At 36.2% G+C, this 21236-nt stretch overlaps 1 protein-coding gene across 5 annotated transcripts in view; it reads left to right on the top strand.

Annotated features, from left to right (window-relative positions):
- The window catches only part of CPS1 (carbamoyl-phosphate synthase 1), a 201153-nt gene that overhangs the window by 155754 nt on the left and 24163 nt on the right, over positions 1 to 21236 (top strand). For all 5 annotated transcript variants that reach the window (XM_014344058.4, XM_003806965.5, XM_014344059.5 and 2 more), the window contains 8 exons: positions 4251 to 4392; positions 5696 to 5761; positions 6220 to 6283; positions 8739 to 8920; positions 14140 to 14334; positions 14750 to 14817; positions 16642 to 16717; positions 20301 to 20378. In XM_014344058.4, coding sequence (XP_014199544.1) covers positions 4251 to 4392; positions 5696 to 5761; positions 6220 to 6283; positions 8739 to 8920; positions 14140 to 14334; positions 14750 to 14817; positions 16642 to 16717; positions 20301 to 20378 — 871 coding nt within the window. The remainder of the gene's footprint in view (positions 1 to 4250; positions 4393 to 5695; positions 5762 to 6219; positions 6284 to 8738; positions 8921 to 14139; positions 14335 to 14749; positions 14818 to 16641; positions 16718 to 20300; positions 20379 to 21236) is intronic.

The raw sequence follows: 21236 nt of genomic DNA on the forward strand, positions 1-21236 counted from the left end.
AGATGTCTACGTACATTCTGTTAGACTCTTGTGGTGAAAAAGAACAAGAGAAATTATGCATATTCCAGAAATGAAAATACTACATTCCTGAATGAAAATACTGCATTGCTGAATGTAGACGACACAAATGCAAATTTATTGCATCCCTAATAGAAATGTGAGGAACCTAATTTTTTCTTATTTAATACCATTATTTATAATTTCCATTTTAAACAACATAGCGACCTTTGAAAAACTGACTGGTATTCCATGTAAGAAGGAATGCAAACAAATAATTAAAGACCCCCTAAAAATTGCAACAACAAACAAATAGAAAAACCTGACTGAAAAAGCTAAAGATAACTTCATGACTTCTGCTTATCTTAGCATTTGAAGAACCTGCACTTATGGTGCTGCCGTGTTAGCCCATGGTCACAATTATAGATGTGATGGTTCTTTTCAAGGCATGTGTCTTAAGTGTATCTGGATGACTGTTCTTCAGAGTTAGGATTTTAGTCATTTAAGTAAAAGTGGTTATTGTTCTAATTTAGAAAAATCGCTTATTTGTCAAGCACTTCCACCGAAAGGCTGAGTGCATACTTGCACATAAACAAATGAGCAATTGGTTTGGGAGCATATTCTTGGCAAGGAAAGTGGAAACATACCTTTCTAAAACAAATAACAACAATAACAAAAAAAATTCGCCAGGCGCGGTGGCTCACGCCTGTAATCCCGGCACTTTGGGAGGCCGAGGCAGGCGGATCACAAGGTCAGGAGATCAAGACCATCCTGGCTAAGACAGTGAAACTCCGTCTCTACTAAAAATACAAAAAATTAGCCAGGCGTGATGGTGGGCGCCTGTGGTCCCAGCTACTCAGGAGGCTGAGGCAGCAGAATGGTGTGAGCCTGGGAGGCGGAGCTTGCAGTGAGCTGAGATCTTGCTACTGCACTTCAGCCTGGGCGACAGAGCGAGATTCCGTCTCAAAAGAAAAAAAAAAAATCTTTCCTCTACTTTCAAAATTAATTTCTCTCTCTCTCTCTTTCTCTCTCTTTTTCTTGAAAGTAAAAGTAACCACAAACTTTGGTGTTTCCGAGGCTCTCTGAAGCTCTAAAGTCACCTCTGGGGTAAAGCCTTTCCAGACTTCTCCATTGGCAGCTGGGGTCCCCTGCCCTGAGCCACGGCTTCAACTTGTGCACACTTCTCCCACGGCACCTCTCATGATGTAGACATATCAATGGCTATTTGTGCTTCCTAACATACTCTGACCTCCTAAATGTAAGAATACAATATTTCATCTTCCATCATTAATATAGGCAGCACAGGTCTGATACAGAGCACGTACTCACTAAATGTTAAAGCAGTAATGACAATGAATGTGGCTACCCTCACCATCCACTTTCCTCAATATGTTTCCCATACGTGCCATGTCCACTGTTGCTCTCAAACAATAGCCAATACTGTTGCCATTGCCTATTGTACACCTGTCAACTCCTTTATCTACATAAAGTTGAACTTTCTTTTTTCTTTTTTGAGGTGGAGTCTCACTCCGTTGTCTGAGCTGGAGTGCAGTGGCGCGATCTCGGCTCACTGCAACCCCCACCTCCTGGGTTCAAGTGATTCTCTTGCCTCAGCCTCTTGAGTAGCTGGGATTACAGGCACCTGCCACTATGCCCAGCTAGTTTTTTGTATTTTTTGTAGAGACGGGGTTTCACCATGTTGGCCAGGCTGGTCTCAAACTCCTGACCTCGTGATGCACCCTCCTCAGCCTCCCGAAGTGCTGGGATTACAGGTGTGAGCCACCACGCCCGGCCAAGTTGAACTTTCTTTATAGCTCTGTTCTCATCCCTCCACTGCCGTAGTATTTCTCAAGTACAACCTTTCACACTATTATCTTTCTCTGGCCTCACGTAGCACCACATAGCTTATCCCTCCATAAAGTGTTTTGAATCACTATCATTTCATTGTCTCAAATATTGTTTCCTTATCTTCTGGGGCAGCGCTGTTCAGTAGAAATTTCTGTGATGATGAAATATTCTGTAATCTGCACTGTCTGACACTGGAGCCACTGACCATGTGTGGCTGTTGAACACTTGAAACCTGGCTTTGGTGACTGTAGATCTAAATTTTTGGTTTTAAAAGATTTAATTAGTTTTTCAATTTAAATAACCACATGTGGCTAGGGGCTGCTATGTTGGATGGCACAGTTCTAAAGCACAGGGCTTGGCACACATACTAAGTCAGCAATAATACTTAATATTGGATTGCATTCAAGAATTTGACAGGAAAATGCATTGCTCTGAGAGAATGCTTATCAAATACTTGGGAAAACTAAAATTCAAAATAAGAATAAAAAGAGAAGAAATTAAATTCAATGGGAGATTCAACACACTGATTTGAGACAGAAGAGAATTTAGGTGCAATAGAAAAAGCAAATTGACTAGGAAGAGCTGCAGCTGCAAAAATTTAAACTAATACTCACACTGGAAATCCAGGGAAATAGCCATTGTATACACCAGCTTGATTTTTTCTTCTCCAAACTCAGAATATGAATTAATTAAAGCAGATTCATGATTAGAATGAACAAAATGCAATAGATTTAATCCAATTACATTTTATTAACAGCATTTCATGAAAATGTTTTCTTAAGGCAAGTTAGATCTTCTGGCAATACACTATTTTAATTTCATTGTATTGACTATCAAACTATTATAATTGAATTGTATTGTATTAACTATTACATGAAATAGCTGGCCCACAGGTATCTGGTTAAAGATGCTTTTACAGTAGTATTTTATTCTTCTGTCCCTTAGCTCTTTACAAATTATTTTTGCATGCATTTTGAAATCTAGTTATGAGCTAATTTCAATCACTTCTTTGTCTTTTCTATAAAATAAAAACCTAGGAAATTGAAGTTTTTATATTTATCCTTCATTTATTTATAATTTATATTCATAAATTATATTTATATTTAATTTATAAAATATATGCATTTTATTTATATGTTTATATTACTTATATTTATCCTTCATTTATTTATTTTCATAAATGTTTATTGAATGCTGTCTGTGGGCCAGATAATGTGGTAGATTTGGGGAGTAATCTGGTAAATAAGCCAAATGTATTCTTTGCCTTTATGGAACTTAAATCCAGCAGGAAAAAGCCTGATTGACGAATAAAAGTTAAGAGACATTAAAAGTATCAGGTGATAATGGACATGCTAAACTGTGTGATTCTATGTCCATTGTTCCAAGCAAAAGAGGCAGTGAAAAGCACAAGAAGTTCAGTGTGGATGACAGCAAACCAAAAGGCTTCACAAATGAGGCTTGGCTTTAGTTGGACTTTGAAGGGCTGCTGAGGGTCAGGGAGAAGTTGAGAAGGTAAAAGGAATGTTAAAGGTATTACGATGAGAGAAACAACACAAATAAAGTCTACGCTATGGAAAGGGGTAGGGGGAAAATAAGACAAATCTAGTTTGAGTGGAAAACAATTATAAAATGACAAAACTGTCTTCTCAACATAGACAGATGGGTGATATTAGTAAGTAGAGGTAATTTAGGGAGAGGATATCCAAACTGATGCAATGTTGGGACACCTAGGTGAAGATGATTCTCAAAGTTCATATGCATAAAGACCTGGAGCACAGGTCAGATGTTGGAGAACCGGCCATGGATTTGGGAATTGTCAACCAGTCATGCTACTTGCACCCATGACAGTGGCTAAATTTAGAGAGGGAGAGAGGGAAGACAAAAGCAGGTAACAAAGGGTAGAGCCGTGGGTAGGGGGAGGGGGAAACCCAAAACGAGTAAATGGTAGTTGTGAGTAATAAAGTAGAGTGAGAAGCCACTTAGTAGAAGCCAGAATATCTTTTTAAAAAATAGATCATCAAAAGGGTCTTGTGATGACAGGTTGAGGAAAATGAAAACTGAAAAAGGGCTCCTGGATTTAGAGAGTGAGGTCTCTGATTATTACTAATGAGCACATTTATTAGAACAGTAAATGCACTTGCCATTTTTTATAAAAGCAGCAGGGAAGAGGTCGCATAGAGTGTGAAAGCAGGAGATCAGAGATTGTCAGCTTTGCAAATAGAAGACTTCATAGAGGCTAGAAGATTGAGTGGGTTAGTTATTTGTGTATTTTTAAAAGATAACAAGACTTAAATATGTTTGAAGGTGGAAAATAAGAAGCCCTTGGTGTTCTTGAAATTGAACTTGTCACCGCTTTTTATTGTTTTTGGTCTAAACTTGAATCTCTCTTTTCTATTAAATCCTAGTGAGTCCATTACAGAAGAAACCCTGAAAAGGGCAAAGGAGATTGGGTTCTCAGATAAGCAGATTTCAAAATGCCTTGGGCTCACTGAGGCCCAGACAAGGGAGCTGAGGTTAAAGAAAAACATCCACCCTTGGGTTAAACAGGTAAAGGAGTTTCCCTTTTCCCCCATCCCCCACTGACAGGATTTCTGTGGTAAAACGTAGGCACCCATTCAAAAGGCCATTGTCAATAAAAAGAGGAGTGGAATTAAGAAGTGACACTACTCATCTGGTTGATGCTCATAATGTCACCAATTTTATTCAGCAAGTGATTAATTTTTACTTAAAAGGGAAAGAAGGAAAGGACACTAGGATGTAAAGATAAGAGTGAGTACCTGATTTTCTTGGCCTAACTGAACAAAACAAAACAAAAATTTAAACTCTCCTCTGCTTTTTGACCTGTGTTCAAATATGTAAGTAGTTAAGAAATCCTTAGTGTAATTGAAGGACTTGAAATTTCCTAGCATGGTGGCTGACCCTCTTGAAAATAATAGTTATCTCCTTTAGCAGTAACTTTTTACAGGGTAATACTTTATATTAAGTGCCCCATCATTATGGTTCATTTAGTATTCATTGTGATAGAGCTGGGCATAATGAGCTCATCTAGTATTCATGACAATCACGCATGAACATTCATAGGTGTGCTGTTGTGATTTTTTTTCCTTTGGCCTTTAATGGAAGGGATGTCTTAGTTTAAAGTACCACCAGCTGGTTTTTGTCCTTTAAAATCATTGACTTTTCACTGTGTGCTCAAGGGGCACGTGCATACCCTTAGGTCTCAAGCTTGTTGCTAAATATTTTCCACTCAGCGATTATTATCTTTCTTCCTTCTCACCTGCCTTATACCAGCTTGCCCTGTCGACCCCAAATTCTTGCTCACTAAGCTGAGTTACTGGCCCTTGAGAGTGGAATTGATTTCCAAATATGTTCAATGAGATCTTGTTCTCCCCCCGTTCATCCCCTATGGCTTTGTGGTAGTTGTGTCATCCCACCGCTCAGTGCCACAGGCCACTTAAATCCTGCGCATTAATTTGCAAGCCAAAGAGATCCTTACGTATAGGTCATTTTGCTCAGATTTTAGATTTCATATACAGCTGCTTTTAGAGAGCTGGTGGGGTAAGTCTTCCTAGTAACCAGTTGACTATAGGACCACTTTGCGATGTTCATGAGAGTTACTATTACTACTAGTGATCCAATGCCCTGTTTCTCAGGTGATAACTAGACCACATCACTATTTTCTCTCTCTTATTTTCAGAATTAGAAAGCAATTCCACGGGTCATACATTTTCCTGTTTGCATACTTTACAGTAATAGGAATTAAAGGAATATGTATATAAAGCACAAAAAATTTAGTCTTGAAAAAATTATAACATTCTTATTTGTTTATTTTATTTGTTTTCTCTTACAGATTGATACACTGGCGGCAGAATACCCATCAGTAACAAACTATCTCTATGTTACCTACAATGGTCAGGTAGGAATGGGCAAATTGGCCTATCCAGAAAGCTCTAGATTTCGTAGACAGTTCACATTAGGGAATATATATTTTTTACCTCTTTGGATATCTAGGTAATAAAAAAAGGCATCATGTGTGTCAGGTATGATGATATGTTTCTGTACTCAGTCTTTTAAGAACTGCCTTAAGATAATGAAATCAAACAAATGAAAAATTAAGGACAATGACTACATGATCATACAATTATGCTATGTTCTCATGACTATTTAATTTAAAAAATTCTGCCATATCTATTTTTTATAAATAAGTAGGGCTTGTATAACACTTTATACTTATGGGTTTCCAGAGACTAATAGAGAATACATGTTAACAAGAGGAAGATGAGAAATACATACTTAATGATAGGACAAATAGTTTAATTAAATGGAATAATAACACATAATGATTTTTGCATCTTCCTTTTCTTATTTCCTCAGGAGCATGATGTCAATTTTGATGACCATGGAATGATGGTGCTAGGCTGTGGTCCATATCACATTGGTAAAATAATAAATTATGTGTGTATAGGACTTTACACAATTTATATAGTTTTCTTCATACATGTTAATTCCATTATTCCAAGAACTATATCAAATAAATGCTGTAATATATGTTTTGCAAATTAGGAAGCTGGGGTTCAGAAAAATAAAACCCAAATATATACAGCTATTTAGTGGTAGAGTGGGACTCAAATGCAGGTCTCAACTACAAATTCTATCTCCTCTCATTTCACTGTGTAACTTAATTTTCATCCTTTTTAACTGAATTGAGCCTTTCACTGGAGTTGGGAAAGGATTAGATTTTGACCTGTTATCTTCTAGCATAGTTTTTCATAAGGATCTACATTTACTCAAGGACTTTATACATTAGCCAGAAATTACATTGCAGATACCACCTCTGACCTCATCCTACGTAACATATATGACTTTCGTTTACCTCAAATGCAAAAATCTTGTCTGTTTGGTGCATGGGTAGAGCATTATGTAGGCGAATTAAAACATAATCACCAGAGATATGACATTTCTCTCCAGTCAATTAAATAACCACTAAAGATTATTACAGATGCAAGTATGTATTTTAATGGACAGTGATATTAGTCAACATATGGATTTAATATTTAATCTCCACAAAGCATTATAATATGGAGATGATAAAAATCTATGATTTGAATATATTTACATCTTATTCTATTACTTTAAGCATAGTTTATTTAGTTTTTACAATGAACTAAGAGCTTCAGGATATGTTAGTTTACCAATCTTTGGACAAATCTTGAAGTAGGACAAAAATGTTATATCTTTACCACCTTAGTCATTGTCTTAGTCCATTTGTGCTGCTGTAACAAAATACCTGAGATTGGGTAATTTATAAATAAATTCTCACAGTTCTAGGGGCTGGGAAGTCCAAAATCAAGTGCCAGGAAGTTCAGTTGTCTGGTGAGACATAGGTCTCTGCTTCTAAGATGGCGCCTTAAACCTTGTGCCTCCTATAAGGAAGGAATGCTGTCTTTACATGGCAGAAGGCACAACAGCACAAAGGGAACAAATTCCCTCCATCAAACCCTCACCCCCAGTTTTTTCTGAGACAAGGTCTTACTATGTCACCTAGGCTGGAATGCAGTGGTATGATCATGGCTCACTGTAGCCTTGATGTCCCAGGCTCAAGCACTCCTCCCACCTCAGCCTCCCTAGAAGCTGGGCCTATAGGCATGTGCCATCATGCTTGGCTTATTTTTATTTTTATTTTTTGTAGGGATGGAATTTTTCTATGTTGGCCAGGCTAGTCTCACACTTCTGGACTCAAGCAATCCTCCTGCCTCAGCCTCCCAAAGTGCTGGTATTACAGGCAGGAGCCACTACAGCTAGCAAGCTTTTCTATAACGGCATTAATCTATTCATGAGGGATCTGCACTTATGAACTAAAACCCTCCTAAAAGGCCCCACCTCCCAGCACTGTTGCATTGGTGACTAAGTGTTCCAACACATGGATTTCAGGAGACACGTTCAGGCCATGGCAGTTATCTTATGGCGAAATAGCCTGACCATTTCACCAGCATCTACCTGTCTACTCTCTGGAGTACTTTTTCTTCCTTTTCAAATTTTACCTATTCATGCAGTAATTCTGCATTATATCAGGATCCAAAGAAGACTAGTCAAGCTAATAATCAAGTATGTGCTTACTTGATAGTTGCCATTAATATGCCAGTATATTTGAATAACGTATTTTCACAAGAATTTTTAGAAGACAATATCTTAATGCAAAGAATTAGTACAAGTCTGTGGACTTTCACAAATAATTAGTACAAGTCTGTGGACTTTCAATTCTATGGCATCCCAGTAGACGTGATATTTTGAGGTGTTTAGGCCATTATTACACTTCAGATTTCTTTATAGAAGGTCACTCACTCTGCATGGGTGGCCTTGCCAAGTTTAAAAGGATATGCTTGGAAAGGATAGGACTCTTCAATCAATCAGGATATGTCAGAGCTGCAAGGCACCTCAGGGATCATTAGGTTCAGCCCTCAGACAGCAGATTAAGTGGAAAGGCTGAAAAAAGAGCACAGGTATCCTCATCACTGGATTAACTATTTTTGTGTATTGAGGTCAATATATTCACTTTGAATTTCTTTTCAGTAAGTGAGGGTTATTTTTATCATTAAAATTACCTCCCATTAACATTGAAGTTCTAAATACTTCAAATATTGAGATTTTCTATTGCAGAATTTAGCATATATGACAAGCCCAATATTTCCTTGCTGTTTAATTAGTACCCATTTTTCCTACTACTAATACAGTATGCATCATGGGTTTGAAATTTATATTTTGGAGTTTAAAAAATTGAATTGAAAATCATTAGCTTCCTTAGCCTGGACTGACTGGTGATACATTTCTGCTTCTCTTTGTATTGTAACTTCGTGCTTCTCTTATCCCTTTTGCCAATCTCATTGTCTCTGCAGGCAGCAGTGTGGAATTTGATTGGTGTGCTGTCTCTAGTATCCGCACACTGCGTCAACTTGGCAAGAAGACGGTGGTGGTGAATTGCAATCCGGAGACTGTGAGCACAGACTTTGATGAGTGTGACAAACTGTACTTTGAAGAGTTGTCCTTGGAGAGAATCCTAGACATCTACCATCAGGAGGTAAGAAAAGAAAAACAGAAAAAAAAGAAAAAAGAAGACAGATATATGCAGTATACACTTTATATATATGCATTCTGGTATATAGATGTATATAGTAATTCCTCTTAGAAGAAAGGGCTGCCAGTGGCATCCATTGTCTTATTTTGTAGTAAAACTCTAAAAAAAATCACTCCGTTCTTATATTTTTGAGCCCCTGGCCCAGAGTGATTATTTTTCACATAAAGTTTTTATTTACATTTTCTTTCTAAGGGTTTCAGCTAGATTGAAAACTCTACTTGGTAACATGTGCCAGATACATATTAACTAATACAAGACGATCCCTCATAAATATCTTGCAGAGTGATTGAATTGGTCATCTAGACATACAATAAACAGCCTCTTTCTAGTTTGTGTGATGTGGTTTAATGATAAACAGTTCCCTGAAAATAGTCAATTGCTCACAAAAGACCAGTTAATTCCTTGTTCCATCAGATGAAGCCATTAGTCTTCAGTTTAAGATCAATGAGTTCATTGTGAATAATTTTGCTTCCTTTATAGCTTTCACTTACAGTTGTTCCTCCATTCCCATCCCAATATTACTGAGTATCTTCACTGTGAATTCATGTGATTGCAGATTACTATAAGACTGTAGAACAAAATAAATTATCTTATAATTAAAATAAAAGCTACTGGAAAATTTTAGAGTGATGTCCAGTAGTTAGGCCTTTGATATTATTACAGTTATTATTAGTTTTTACCAGAAAATCATCTCTATGTGGAAAATATGGTCAATTAGAAGGAAAAAAGTACTAAATTGGAACCAAAATACTTAAATTTTAGTTTTGACTGACAACCTCATTGATTTCTTTAAGTTACATAAATTCTCCGTGCTTTATCTTTATTTTAAATGAATCATTTGAGTATAAACACATGCTACTTGCAAATACTGTGAAGTTAACATGGAGTTTATGGCCGAAGTCAGATTGTAAAGTATAAAGTATAGTGCTAGAATAATGTTATTATTTTACTATTACAAAAGAAAGTAGACAAGTTTAGGAAGGATATATAATTATAGTTGTCTACTTGGGCCTGGCCTACTAATCCTTTAATAAAATTGATCCATTAAATAGAATATATAGCATTTTTTAGACCTCTCTCTGACATGGTTGTTTTTAAATCACTCCTTAATATTCATTTCAGATAGACAGGTGGGGATCAAAATAAGTGCATCCCACAAATATTTCTCAAACACCTTGTAAATCCAGGTTCAGTATGATAGACAGCTAGAAAAACAGGTTCTTATCTTCAAGACATTAACAATAAAACTAGTATCTGTGATATAAATGTGAAAAGTCACATACTAATTTAAAAATATTAAAAAACATTACAGATGATAGCAGTAGGCATTTTGCATATAATTGATTATGTCCTCATGAAATGGTTTAAAGAAAGATGAAAAACTTCTATGACTGCTTTTGGATACAATTATACATGGCTCTTCATGAGATTCATTTACTAAAACTGAAGTCAGTATTATAGAAAGAAAGAAGTTGGCCCTTCTTTGAAACTAATTGGTATTTAAAATATAGTATTACTATATATTAGGAGGTAATTTAAAATATGTTGGAGGACATAATATGATGTACGTATGTAAATGTAGACAATGGTACTTCTGTCACAAAACAAGTTAAATGAATGAATTAATGACAGACATTAATTAGTGATAGGCAAAACCCATTAGAGAATGCATGACTCGAGACAGAATTGAGGTTCATTTATATCATTTGGTTTAATTGTAATTAAATGTAATCCTAAAATACTGCCTAAACTATAAATCATTTTTACTAACATGTAAACTAGTAAAATATAAAGCATCATCCTTCTCATTGGCAGGTGTACAGATAGTAGAATTTTATAAATTGGAGATAATTCATAAAATTCCAAAAACCATGGCCATTTGTAATGAGGCAAATACTACTTCTGTTAGAAAAATTTTCTCACATGGCATTCTTTCCTTAATACATCTAATTTGTGTATAAAAATAAGGACTAACCAAAGTGATTAGTGGCCAGGATAAGTTAAGATGTTCTCAAATAAGCTTGAAGTATTTCCTTTTCATGTTTTTCTATTGAAAATAAGTTTCTGGTATGACTGCAACTTGGATATTGTTTCAGAAATATTCTTGTGCTATGGTAAGTTAGTGATATCAGGTTTTAAAAAACAGAAAACTAAGATGGGTAAAAAGGATGCAAACAGATCTAGGTATGATTAACGGAATTTTGGGAGCTTAATGGAATTTTGGACCTAAATATTTTAGAAATCTATTAAACAATATTTGAAATTTAGAATATTTTATTTCAGTAGATTTCTTGAAACTATTCAGGCATGATGGCTACGAAAAGGATGATGATTTACCTGTGTGGGTTACCAGGTTCTCATCCCTATGTTCCTACATGTCCCGTGATATTTGGTGTTGGATCAATTTGAGATTGGATTATTCCATAAAACTGTGCTATATTAACATTTTACAAACATGTTCTCATACTGAATTCCTTTTGCCCTGTGGGAAAACCTGCACGACACCATCACACTGTTACTCTAAAAGATTCCTGAGGCCGTGATTTGTCTTCCCATTGATGGTCTCTGATTGTAGTCATCAATGATGAGAATTTGGTTTTGTGCTGAAAGCTTTTCTACTACTTTCCAAAAAAAAAAAGTAGTTTTTTAAAAATAGCTTTTCTCTTATTCTTTAACATTAACTACACCTGAAATGAGCCAGAAAAGTAGAGTTAACTTAAGATTCTAATATTTGGTCTATTACTTCAGCATAGCTGAAAGTGTATTAGTTTCAGCATAGTTGAAATTACAATCTATAGAGTTGAGTTCAGGCCAGGGATGGTGGCTCACGCCTGTAATCCCAGGATTTGGGGAGGCTAAGGAGGGTAGATCACTTGAGGCCAGGAGTTCAAGACCAGCCTGGACCCCATCTCTACTAAAAATAAAAAAAATTAGCTGGGCGTGGTGGTGCATGCCTGTAATCCCAGCTACTAGGGAAGCTGAGGCATGAGAATTCCTTGAACCTGGGAGGCGGAGATTGCAGTGAGCTGAGATCATGCCACTGCACTTCAGCGTTCATGTACAAGCTCTATACATGTATTTGCTAGATAAGAGATATGGGTGAGTCACTTCACCTTCACTGAGCCTCAGTTTCTTTAGCTATAAAATGGGGACAGTAATAATCACCTCAGAAGGATAGTGTGAAAGTCAAAACAGATAGTCCAGGATACATAGTAGAGTCTTTATTAAAGAGTAGCAGCTATTATCTTACTATTGTTTTGAATTTATTGCAAAACAGAATTTTTAATTCCTTAAAAAGCAGAAATTTCTTTAAAAACAAGTCAATTTAATACAGCTAAGTTGAAAAATATTGATGTGTTTATTAAAGCCTTTTATTACACTTTAAGCTCCTATTTAGTCTAATTGACTCAAACTTTTGCTATAAGTCGCTACTTCTCCCTCAGTTTAAAAAAATTATTCTAAAATCCTTCATATAAGAGATTTTTTGTATCCATTTAATGGAGTAATTTGTTTTTAAGTCTCTAAAACATTAACAACACTGCTGATAAACCCAACATAATAAGGAAATAAAAAGATTATAGCCAAGAGAGTATTTTAAAGGTTTTTGCAAAAATTTATATTGAACATATTTTAAAATAAAAATAGTTTAAGTACACTTATAAATATGCAAAATGGTGGATTATTATTTTCAGTACTTTTTACAATGCCTTTAAGCACTCACTTGCAGGGTGTTTGTTTAGTTACACAGTACCGTAATTGCTCTCATCAGAGAGAAATTAGCCTCATCCCTTATAAGAGTATTTCAGAACAATTTGAAATAATGACAAAATATATTTGGCACATATCTATCATTTTGGCAATTCTACTAATATTCATTAGTGGGTCATTAGGACACACACAAATTATGCTAAGCTCAATGGCCTATCAGATATATGATTTTTGATATTAATAATCATGTCTTATTTATTTATACACTTACGGTATATAGGACCTTTAATGTTTAGTGTTTAGGCAGGTATTATCCTAATTTTATACACAAGAAGACTAAACGTTGGCGGAAAGTTCAGTCTTCTTGTCTATAAAATTAGACAAGAAGGGGTGGGTGGTACACAGAAGGAACCAAGTTAGGAAGGGACTTCGACTGGAAATCTATTTCCTCACCGTCTCACGCTGGTTTACCCTCACTGCTACAACAACACCTGTCTTGAGAAACTTTGAGATTTAGTGGACTATTTTTTTTTTCTTGAAGTTTTGACTGCTAATAGGAGATTTGGACTTATGGAAGAAAATCTTACACAAATAAATGTCTGAAATAAGGCTAAAGATTCTGGCACTGTTTGTAAAGCAAGTAGTAAGGCAGCAGGAACTAAAATCAGTTACTAGGTACTGTTGACAGGTACCAAGGCTGCAGCCAAGGAGAGGGGAAGGTGGAAGGTCATCAAAGCGGAAGGACATCAAAGTGGGACCTGAGATCTAGGCTGGAACTAAGGGGTAGCTAAAGGTTAGATAAACTGGAAGAGAAGAGAAAGGAAACAACAGCCAGGGAAGTTTCAGTGGTGCAGAGAATTTGTTAGTGGGAAAATACCTAGTTGGAGCTAATGAGTAGTCTTTTGAGCTGAGAGGGGTGATAATAGATAAGACTGGAAAGTCTTAAGTGCCCTGGGGGTCAAAAGTTTATACTTTATTCTCTAGGCAGTGGAAACCTTTGGAGAACTCTGAGTGTAGGAGCAATTTGATGAAGCAGTCTTGCTTAATCTGAATGTGAAGTGCTGAGATGGAGGTGTACAGGAGAAGGGAGTGTTAAAAGAAGAAATCTGTATTCAGTTAGGAATTTCCAGCAGTAGTCCAGGAATTAATTGATTATAGCATAGAGTACATAGCAAACATTTATTGACTTGATTTTCCTTTCCATTTGCCACACATGTGAGTGCCACAAATGATATTCACGTGTACTTGTATGGAAATCTTGCACAGATTTTAGCATCTAAGTGCCGGAAAGTAAAAATTTTGTGGCATCATTTAACAGTATTCATTGGTAGGAGAGATGTAAATATCACAATCAGGTTAAGAATTATCAGTAAGGAAACAGACACAATATTAGCATAGTTGTCTATTCATAATGAAGTTACTCCAATGGCTGATATTGTGAGTGTCTTTTCCAGGCATGTGGTGGCTGCATCATATCAGTTGGAGGCCAGATTCCAAACAACCTGGCAGTTCCTCTATACAAGAATGGTGTCAAGATCATGGGCACAAGCCCCCTGCAGATCGACAGGGCTGAGGATCGCTCCATCTTCTCAGCTGTCTTGGATGAGCTGAAGGTGGCTCAGGCACCTTGGAAAGCTGTTAATACTTTGGTAAGGAGAGAAACAAGTATCCGTTTCTAATGTTCTATTTTGAAGAGCTGCAACATGAATGTTGACTGAATGTTGACTATTGGATATGTTAACTACAGGGCAGATAGAATGCATACACTTAGTGAATTTAAAGTTGTTGTATATCCATGATTGCAGTTAATGCTGATTATGAATTGAAAGCAGTATTCTCATTAAGATTCAGACAATGAAAATAATTTCAAACCAGTTTTGAACAAGATTTGATATTTAGAATCAGAAGCTAGGAATTTTATGTATTTCAGTGTCCAATTTACATTTAATGGTGCCTTTCGAGAATAAAGAAGCTGGGTTACCACTTGAGCTAATGATACATTCTGTAATTTTATTGCATATTTTAAACTACTCATACATTTTTATTGTTGTTTCTATTAATTAGAATGAAGCACTGGAATTTGCAAAGTCTGTGGACTACCCCTGCTTGTTGAGGCCTTCCTATGTTTTGAGGTAACACTGTATATTGTTTTCCAAAACAATGATTCAAAAATTGGGAGATACAGAAATGCATGCTGTATGCTAATAGCACTAGGGTTCTATATGTAGTAATTTATAAATCCATTAACAATTTCCAAACCGTCACAGCCAGTTTAAGGACCAATGTGTGGTCTTCTAGTTTAATGCTTTCCCTTCAGGGAGTGGCCATAGGAAGACTACAGTTCTTCATCTAGAAGTGTAGTGTAAGGCATCTCCTTACCAAACAGAGAGGGTAGCTTTATATTAAAGAACAGGACAATTTAAAAAAGACACACACAAATTGAGGTATCTCTTGCCAGCATGTTTTCTGATACCCAGAAATGACAGCTTATCTTTGACTATTGTCAGCACCTTCTGATAGTGCCTTTGTTTTAAAATTTTCAGTTTTTGAGATCAGATTGTTTAATAGATAAATTATAATGGTGAGGAACAGGGACAGTGAGGATCTTTTATATTAAACTTTAAAACAAAGTTTTATCATAAAAGAAGAAGTTGTGAATTATCACTTACTTTCTTCAGATGTTACCACATGTAAGGAACAACTTCACCAAACAAGGGATAATAAAAGAAACACAATTTGCTTTGCACAATTTGAAAGTGTAAATGGAATTTGAGATGGGTTCCTTTAAAATGATGAAAATGAAAAATTTCAAACGAGGTGGAAATCTTTTCATTTAAATGTCATTTTGTGTAAACCATATTCTAATAATACTACCTGTTTGAGGAGTTAATGTAAACTAATTTAAACATGCACACATTTAAGGAAGGATGGAAAATAAAACAGCTTTGACTATCACACTTCTTTTCCCTTTTTTGCAATCTATATCTTTGTTCCAGTTTCACATACTCTGAATGATAAGCATTATTGCTCTAGCCTTCCTCTCTTAAACAAATGATGCAACTGAAAGCCCTTTAGGCAGAAATTTGTAATAGGATAAACTGGTGAGGTGATGGATATATAAATAACTTGATTGACTTTCTATAATGTATACATAGATCAAAACATCACACAATACCTCATAAATATATGCAATTACTATTTGCCAATTAAAAATACATTTTAACATTAAAAGAGAAATTTGTAGTAGTGTAAAAGAGGTAAATGCTGCTGTTTAAAAGCAAAGTAATATTTTTCTTATTTTTATTTTTGCTTTCTGTTACTCCTCCTCTCCTACCCTCCCAACCCATTTTGCAAATGTCAAAATTCAGAGTAAATTGATTTCAGATAGCATTTTTTCTCAAGCATTTAAAAAGAAAGGATATAGTTGAAAAGGTTTTATTCACATATTGCACATTGTATTAGCAAATATTACTTTAAAAATTGATTCATTTGCAATCTGGTTGAGGGAGTAGCATAACCTGCTTTGACAACAGAGCAGTAGGCTAAGATCAGCTGTTGATAATGAACTCTGAAGAAACAGGTTAGGGAAATCAGGTTCTGGGCTGAATCCTGTTAAGGCTTAAGAATTACCTGGAACCAGCAGAGTGTTAATATAGCAAATCAGAAAGGGCAAACTTTGGAGAAGTATAATTTCTAGAGCTACCAGGATTCCCTTTGGGAATTAATACAGGTTTACTGACCCCCCACACTTTACCTTCTTCCATCCTCAGCTTCATCAGTTTTATACTTTGGTTGATTGTCCTGGTGATTAAATGGAGAAAAGTCTCAATTTAGCAAGAGGCACCTTCTTATTCAGCCCCGACTGGAACTAGAGGTTGTCTGGAACTGTTCTGAGAACCAATCAAGTCTAGTATTAGCATAAACCTGACCTGCTTTTTTTCCCCTTCCTTTTCCAGTGGGTCTGCTATGAATGTGGTATTCTCTGAGGATGAGATGAAAAAATTCCTAGAAGAGGCCACTAGAGTTTCTCAGGTAGTGTCCAATTTCTTTGTAGTGACTTTTATCTCTTAATAAACATGTAGTGACATTTATCTCTTAATAAAACGTAGTGACATTTATCTCTTAATGCAACCTTACTTTGTATGTTTTCTTTTCACACAATGTGTTAGAATGAGTTTTCTTTTTTCCTCTTCTACCCTCTAGTCTCCTAAAATAATGAGAAAACTTGAAGGCATTAAATTATAACTAGATTTTTAAGGTTGGTGGAAAAAGAGGAATACCTGTGCATATTTTATCAAAACAGATTTTAGACTCCAGGAATCTAAAAGGACAATGATTTTTGTTTTTCTCATGAATTAGATGCTGGTCAGGGTATTTCTGGAATTCCCAGTCTCAAGGGCTGCTCAACCATGCTCACAAGTGAAAGCTTTCCTGATTTTTAATTTTCACATCTGGGAACTTTGCCTTAGTCAAACATGCAACTTTAATAGTAAGTCCCTCACTCAACTATTTTTTATTTTTTCCTGTTGGCACATTCAATTTGTGAGTTAATACAAGCATTTCTTATTTTGTGGCAACTCAACCACCTTCCTCCACTGCCCCCCAGCCTTTACTTTCTCCTTCAGTGTTACCTCAGCATGATCCATTTAAGATTTACCCAGTGGGGTTATTGATCTTGTATTTTAGAGGATAAAAGTAATGTTTTCCTTTTAAAAGCTTTCAAAAGCTTGTTGGGGCTTTTTTTTTTTTTTAAGGGGGAACAATTCATAGAGAGGAGTTTGATGTTAGGCTAGTGGAATTTGGAGGGAGGAAGAGTGATATCAGGAGCATTTCAAAGAGGAATAAAGTGCGTGGACTGTTTCTGCACACATGACACTGGATCGCTCTTCTGTGTATGATAGCTGCTCCCCAGGGATGTTTGAGTGGTAAGAGTAGATAAGAATAAAGACTGAGAAGAGGCAAAGAGTGTAAAAGAAGAAAACCAGGTAGACTTTGAATTCATGTTTGTGTGCAAATCAGATAGCTTAGAAGGGAATCTTTCCAGTGGGCCAGTTTTCATTAATGGAGTGAGACACCAACTGTCTTCTCTATTTTATTCCTGGCCAGGGGTCCTGCCATGTGGCCCTTTTCAGAGGCTGGCTACTGTACTCAGCTGGTCTCATGTGAGTGATGAGGCAGGTGTCCCCTCTTGTCTGCCTCGAACACTCCTCATAGGATCTCAGTACAATATTTTTAAAGTATTTTTCCTTTAGCGTATGGATAGAATCCATATGGGACCAAAGTTTAATAATAGAGATGTTGTGATTGAGTACTTTACAGTTCAATGTTCCCTATCAAACTACAGCAGCATCTGGGATACTGAATTCAATGACTCTAGAGTAAAACCAGCCCCAATCAATCAGTAATCTATGTATGTATTCATTTATTTATAGCACCTGTTATATGGTGGCATTGTTCTCAGTATCAGGAATTGTAATCGTGAAAAGAAAGATATGGTCTCTACTGTCACATAGGACTTCTTTTTGCTAGGCTCAACAGACTTCAAATAATTACAATTAAATATGATGAGCAATGAACATCGCAATAGAGAAAATACAGGATGTTGAGGGAGAGTGTGAAAGTCTTGGGCTCCAGTCCCTGAGGAAGAGACTTTTAAATTGATACCTGATGGTTGATTCAGAATTAACTGGGCAAATGGCTTACATTGTGGGAGTAGGAGGAAGAAAGGAACAGCATTTATGAAGGTCTGAAGATGAGAAAGAGTAGGGAGTTTCTCAAAACTGATAAAGCATTCCTTATATGGCTAGGATATCAAACATGATGCTGATTATTAATGATGGTGAAGAAGTAGTCAGGGACCAGATAAAGGAGACTTTATTGGTCATTATAATGAGTTTGAATTTTAGTCATATTTTTTATTTTAAAAAGATGAGTGTGCTGTAGTACACAGAGTGAATTATGGGGCAAGACCAAATTCATGGAAAGAGGTGAGTGAGTTGTCGCTATAGCTCAGGGTAGAGATGACAGTGCCTCGGATTATAGTAATGACACTAAAGATGGAGAGAAATAGTAAGAACATGCATTGAAAAGAATTAGTGAATGAATGGAGGTGGAGGGTGAAAGAGGATAAAGGATAACTCCTGAGTTTTCTGCCTTGGATAACTGGGTAGACAGTGATGCCTTTTATTGAGATAGGGAACACTGAGGAAGGAGAAAAGTATAGAGGGAGGAATTATATATTTATTTTTTAACCTTTTGAATGTGAACTGCCTGTGAGGAATCCAAGTGGAGATGATTTAAAGGCAAGGGTTATTATAATAGGTTTGGAATTGAGGACCAAGATCATGGCTAGAGATAGAGAAGGAAATATAGATTTTGAAATGAATAGCATATCACTTTAATGGAAGATTTGAGAATGAAAGCAATCACTGAGGGAGAGAGTATAGAAGAAAAGGAACAGCTAAGACAGACACTGGAGGAATACTGGCATTTAAGGCAGAGAGGAGAAGAAAGAACCACGAATGAGCTGAAGAAAGAAGCACAGAAATGTAGTTTACAGATACCAAAGGAAGAAAGTGTTTTTCAGAAGGCCAGCTTTGTATAATGCTGCATTTCATGATAGTGGTCAGAAGGAGTTTGTGTTCAGAGGCAAAAGGGATATTCAGAGAAGGATTCAGGGAGGAGATAGCATATGACCTAGGCCTTGAAGGGTGAGTTGAGATTTGAAAGATGAAGCTGAGGAGAAAAGACAGAATACACGTAGGGAAGAGACACATGGAAGCAAGTGAATGCAGGGCCTGGTAAAAAGACAGTGGCCCAGGTTGTTTTAGCCTATGGTACAGAGGAGAAGATATCTAAACCCTGGAGATCTTCCCTCAACCTCTTCATTTAGTATGGAGAAAAGCAAGTGGGGATTATGTTGTGGAGGGCATCCCGACCCTGACATGGAGGAAATGAGTGTGGGAAGCACTTCAAGATGAGAAGGGTCTGAAACAGCCAAGAAAGGAAGGACTTTTGAAGATTAATAAATAAAAATACTTGATTTTACAGTTACAAATGTCATACTCTAGAAGTGGCATAAGACAAATCAACTCAAGGTAAAGGATTTCATCTTTGGCCCAATAAGACCAAAAGAAAATGTCACTCTCATTCTGAGTTCTCCCACAATTCTCAAAGAGAAATATGATTTAGGGAGTTGTAGTGCTTAGAAAAGATAAGGGTAGAAAGAAAGAAATATTCTGAACCAATAATAATATATCATTATAAAGTAGAGAAATATTCATGATTCTGACAGCAGAGAAAGAAGCCATATTCTGCTTCCTCCTTAGTCCCCTCTTTTCTCTAATTGACCCGGATGTCTATACTTGAGGATTCAGAACTCATGGTCAGTTTGCTGAGCACTCAAAGTTGGAGAAAGACCCTCTGCCTCACTGCAAGCAGAGAACAACCTTGTTCTTACAGCACAGATTAGGTAATGAGTTTATGTAGTATGTTCAGCCTTGAGTATTTTGCAAGTATTGCCCTGATACTTATAATACTTAAAGTACATGGCTTATTGACACTATATACATAGCGTCAGCTAAATGTTCTGCTCCTCTGTTTTCCTTCGTGACAGGAGCACCCAGTGGTGCTGACAAAATTTGTTGAAGGGGCCCGAGAAGTAGAAATGGACGCTGTTGGCAAAGATGGAAGGGTAAGTGCTTTATTCTCATCTCCTTCATTCCTGCCTTCTCATCATTTTTTTCTTTAACAATTTTGAAATATTGACAGGTTAGAATTCATAATATCTATAAAACAGGTCTCCAGTAATAGTGGAGAAGCTGTAAAAAAAAATCAAATTCTCTGACAATTCAGTTGATGTGTCATGGGTATCATATTTCCTATGTTTCATACTGTTAGAATTTCTCTGATGATATTCAAAAGTAATTATCATCCTGTACTCATCATTCCTTTTGAATAGATTCTCTCTCTCATTTTCTTTTGTCTGTGGCTTTCCTTTTATGTTTCAATGGCTATTATGAAAACATCTAATACTTTTCTTTCTGAAGTTCCCATTCGAATCCTGGTTTTTCTTCTTTCTTCATTTCCCATCCTCCTCCCTTTTTATTGGGTTAATAAAGGCAAAGTCAAACAGAGTAAAGTGGATAAGGATAATAATATTAAATTGGCTTACCATATCACATCTTGTATTTCTAATACAATGAATACCTCCAACTTCAAGGAGAAATGAAAATGTGAAGAATATTTTACTTTAGTTTTATAGTTGTATTAATAATGCATTTGTGACTTCTCTTAAAATGTAGTAAGTTATGTTGTAGGGAGTCTATGCCATTTTACTTGCTTTAAGGAAAAATACAAACTTAGCATTCATCTTCTGCTTTGCAAATACTTCAAAACACTACTGAAGATGTTAAATCTTTTTCTTTTTTTTCCTTCCAGATTAGCAGTTCAGAGTAGGTCTTGTTAATAAAAATGGTAATGGTATCTACTTACAACAGAATCACATAATCTTGAGTTGAAACACCTTTAGAGATAATTTATTCCAGCCCTC

This window comes from Pan paniscus, chromosome 13, assembly GCF_029289425.2.
Source record: "Pan paniscus chromosome 13, NHGRI_mPanPan1-v2.0_pri, whole genome shotgun sequence".
Lineage (NCBI taxonomy): Eukaryota > Metazoa > Chordata > Mammalia > Primates > Hominidae > Pan > Pan paniscus.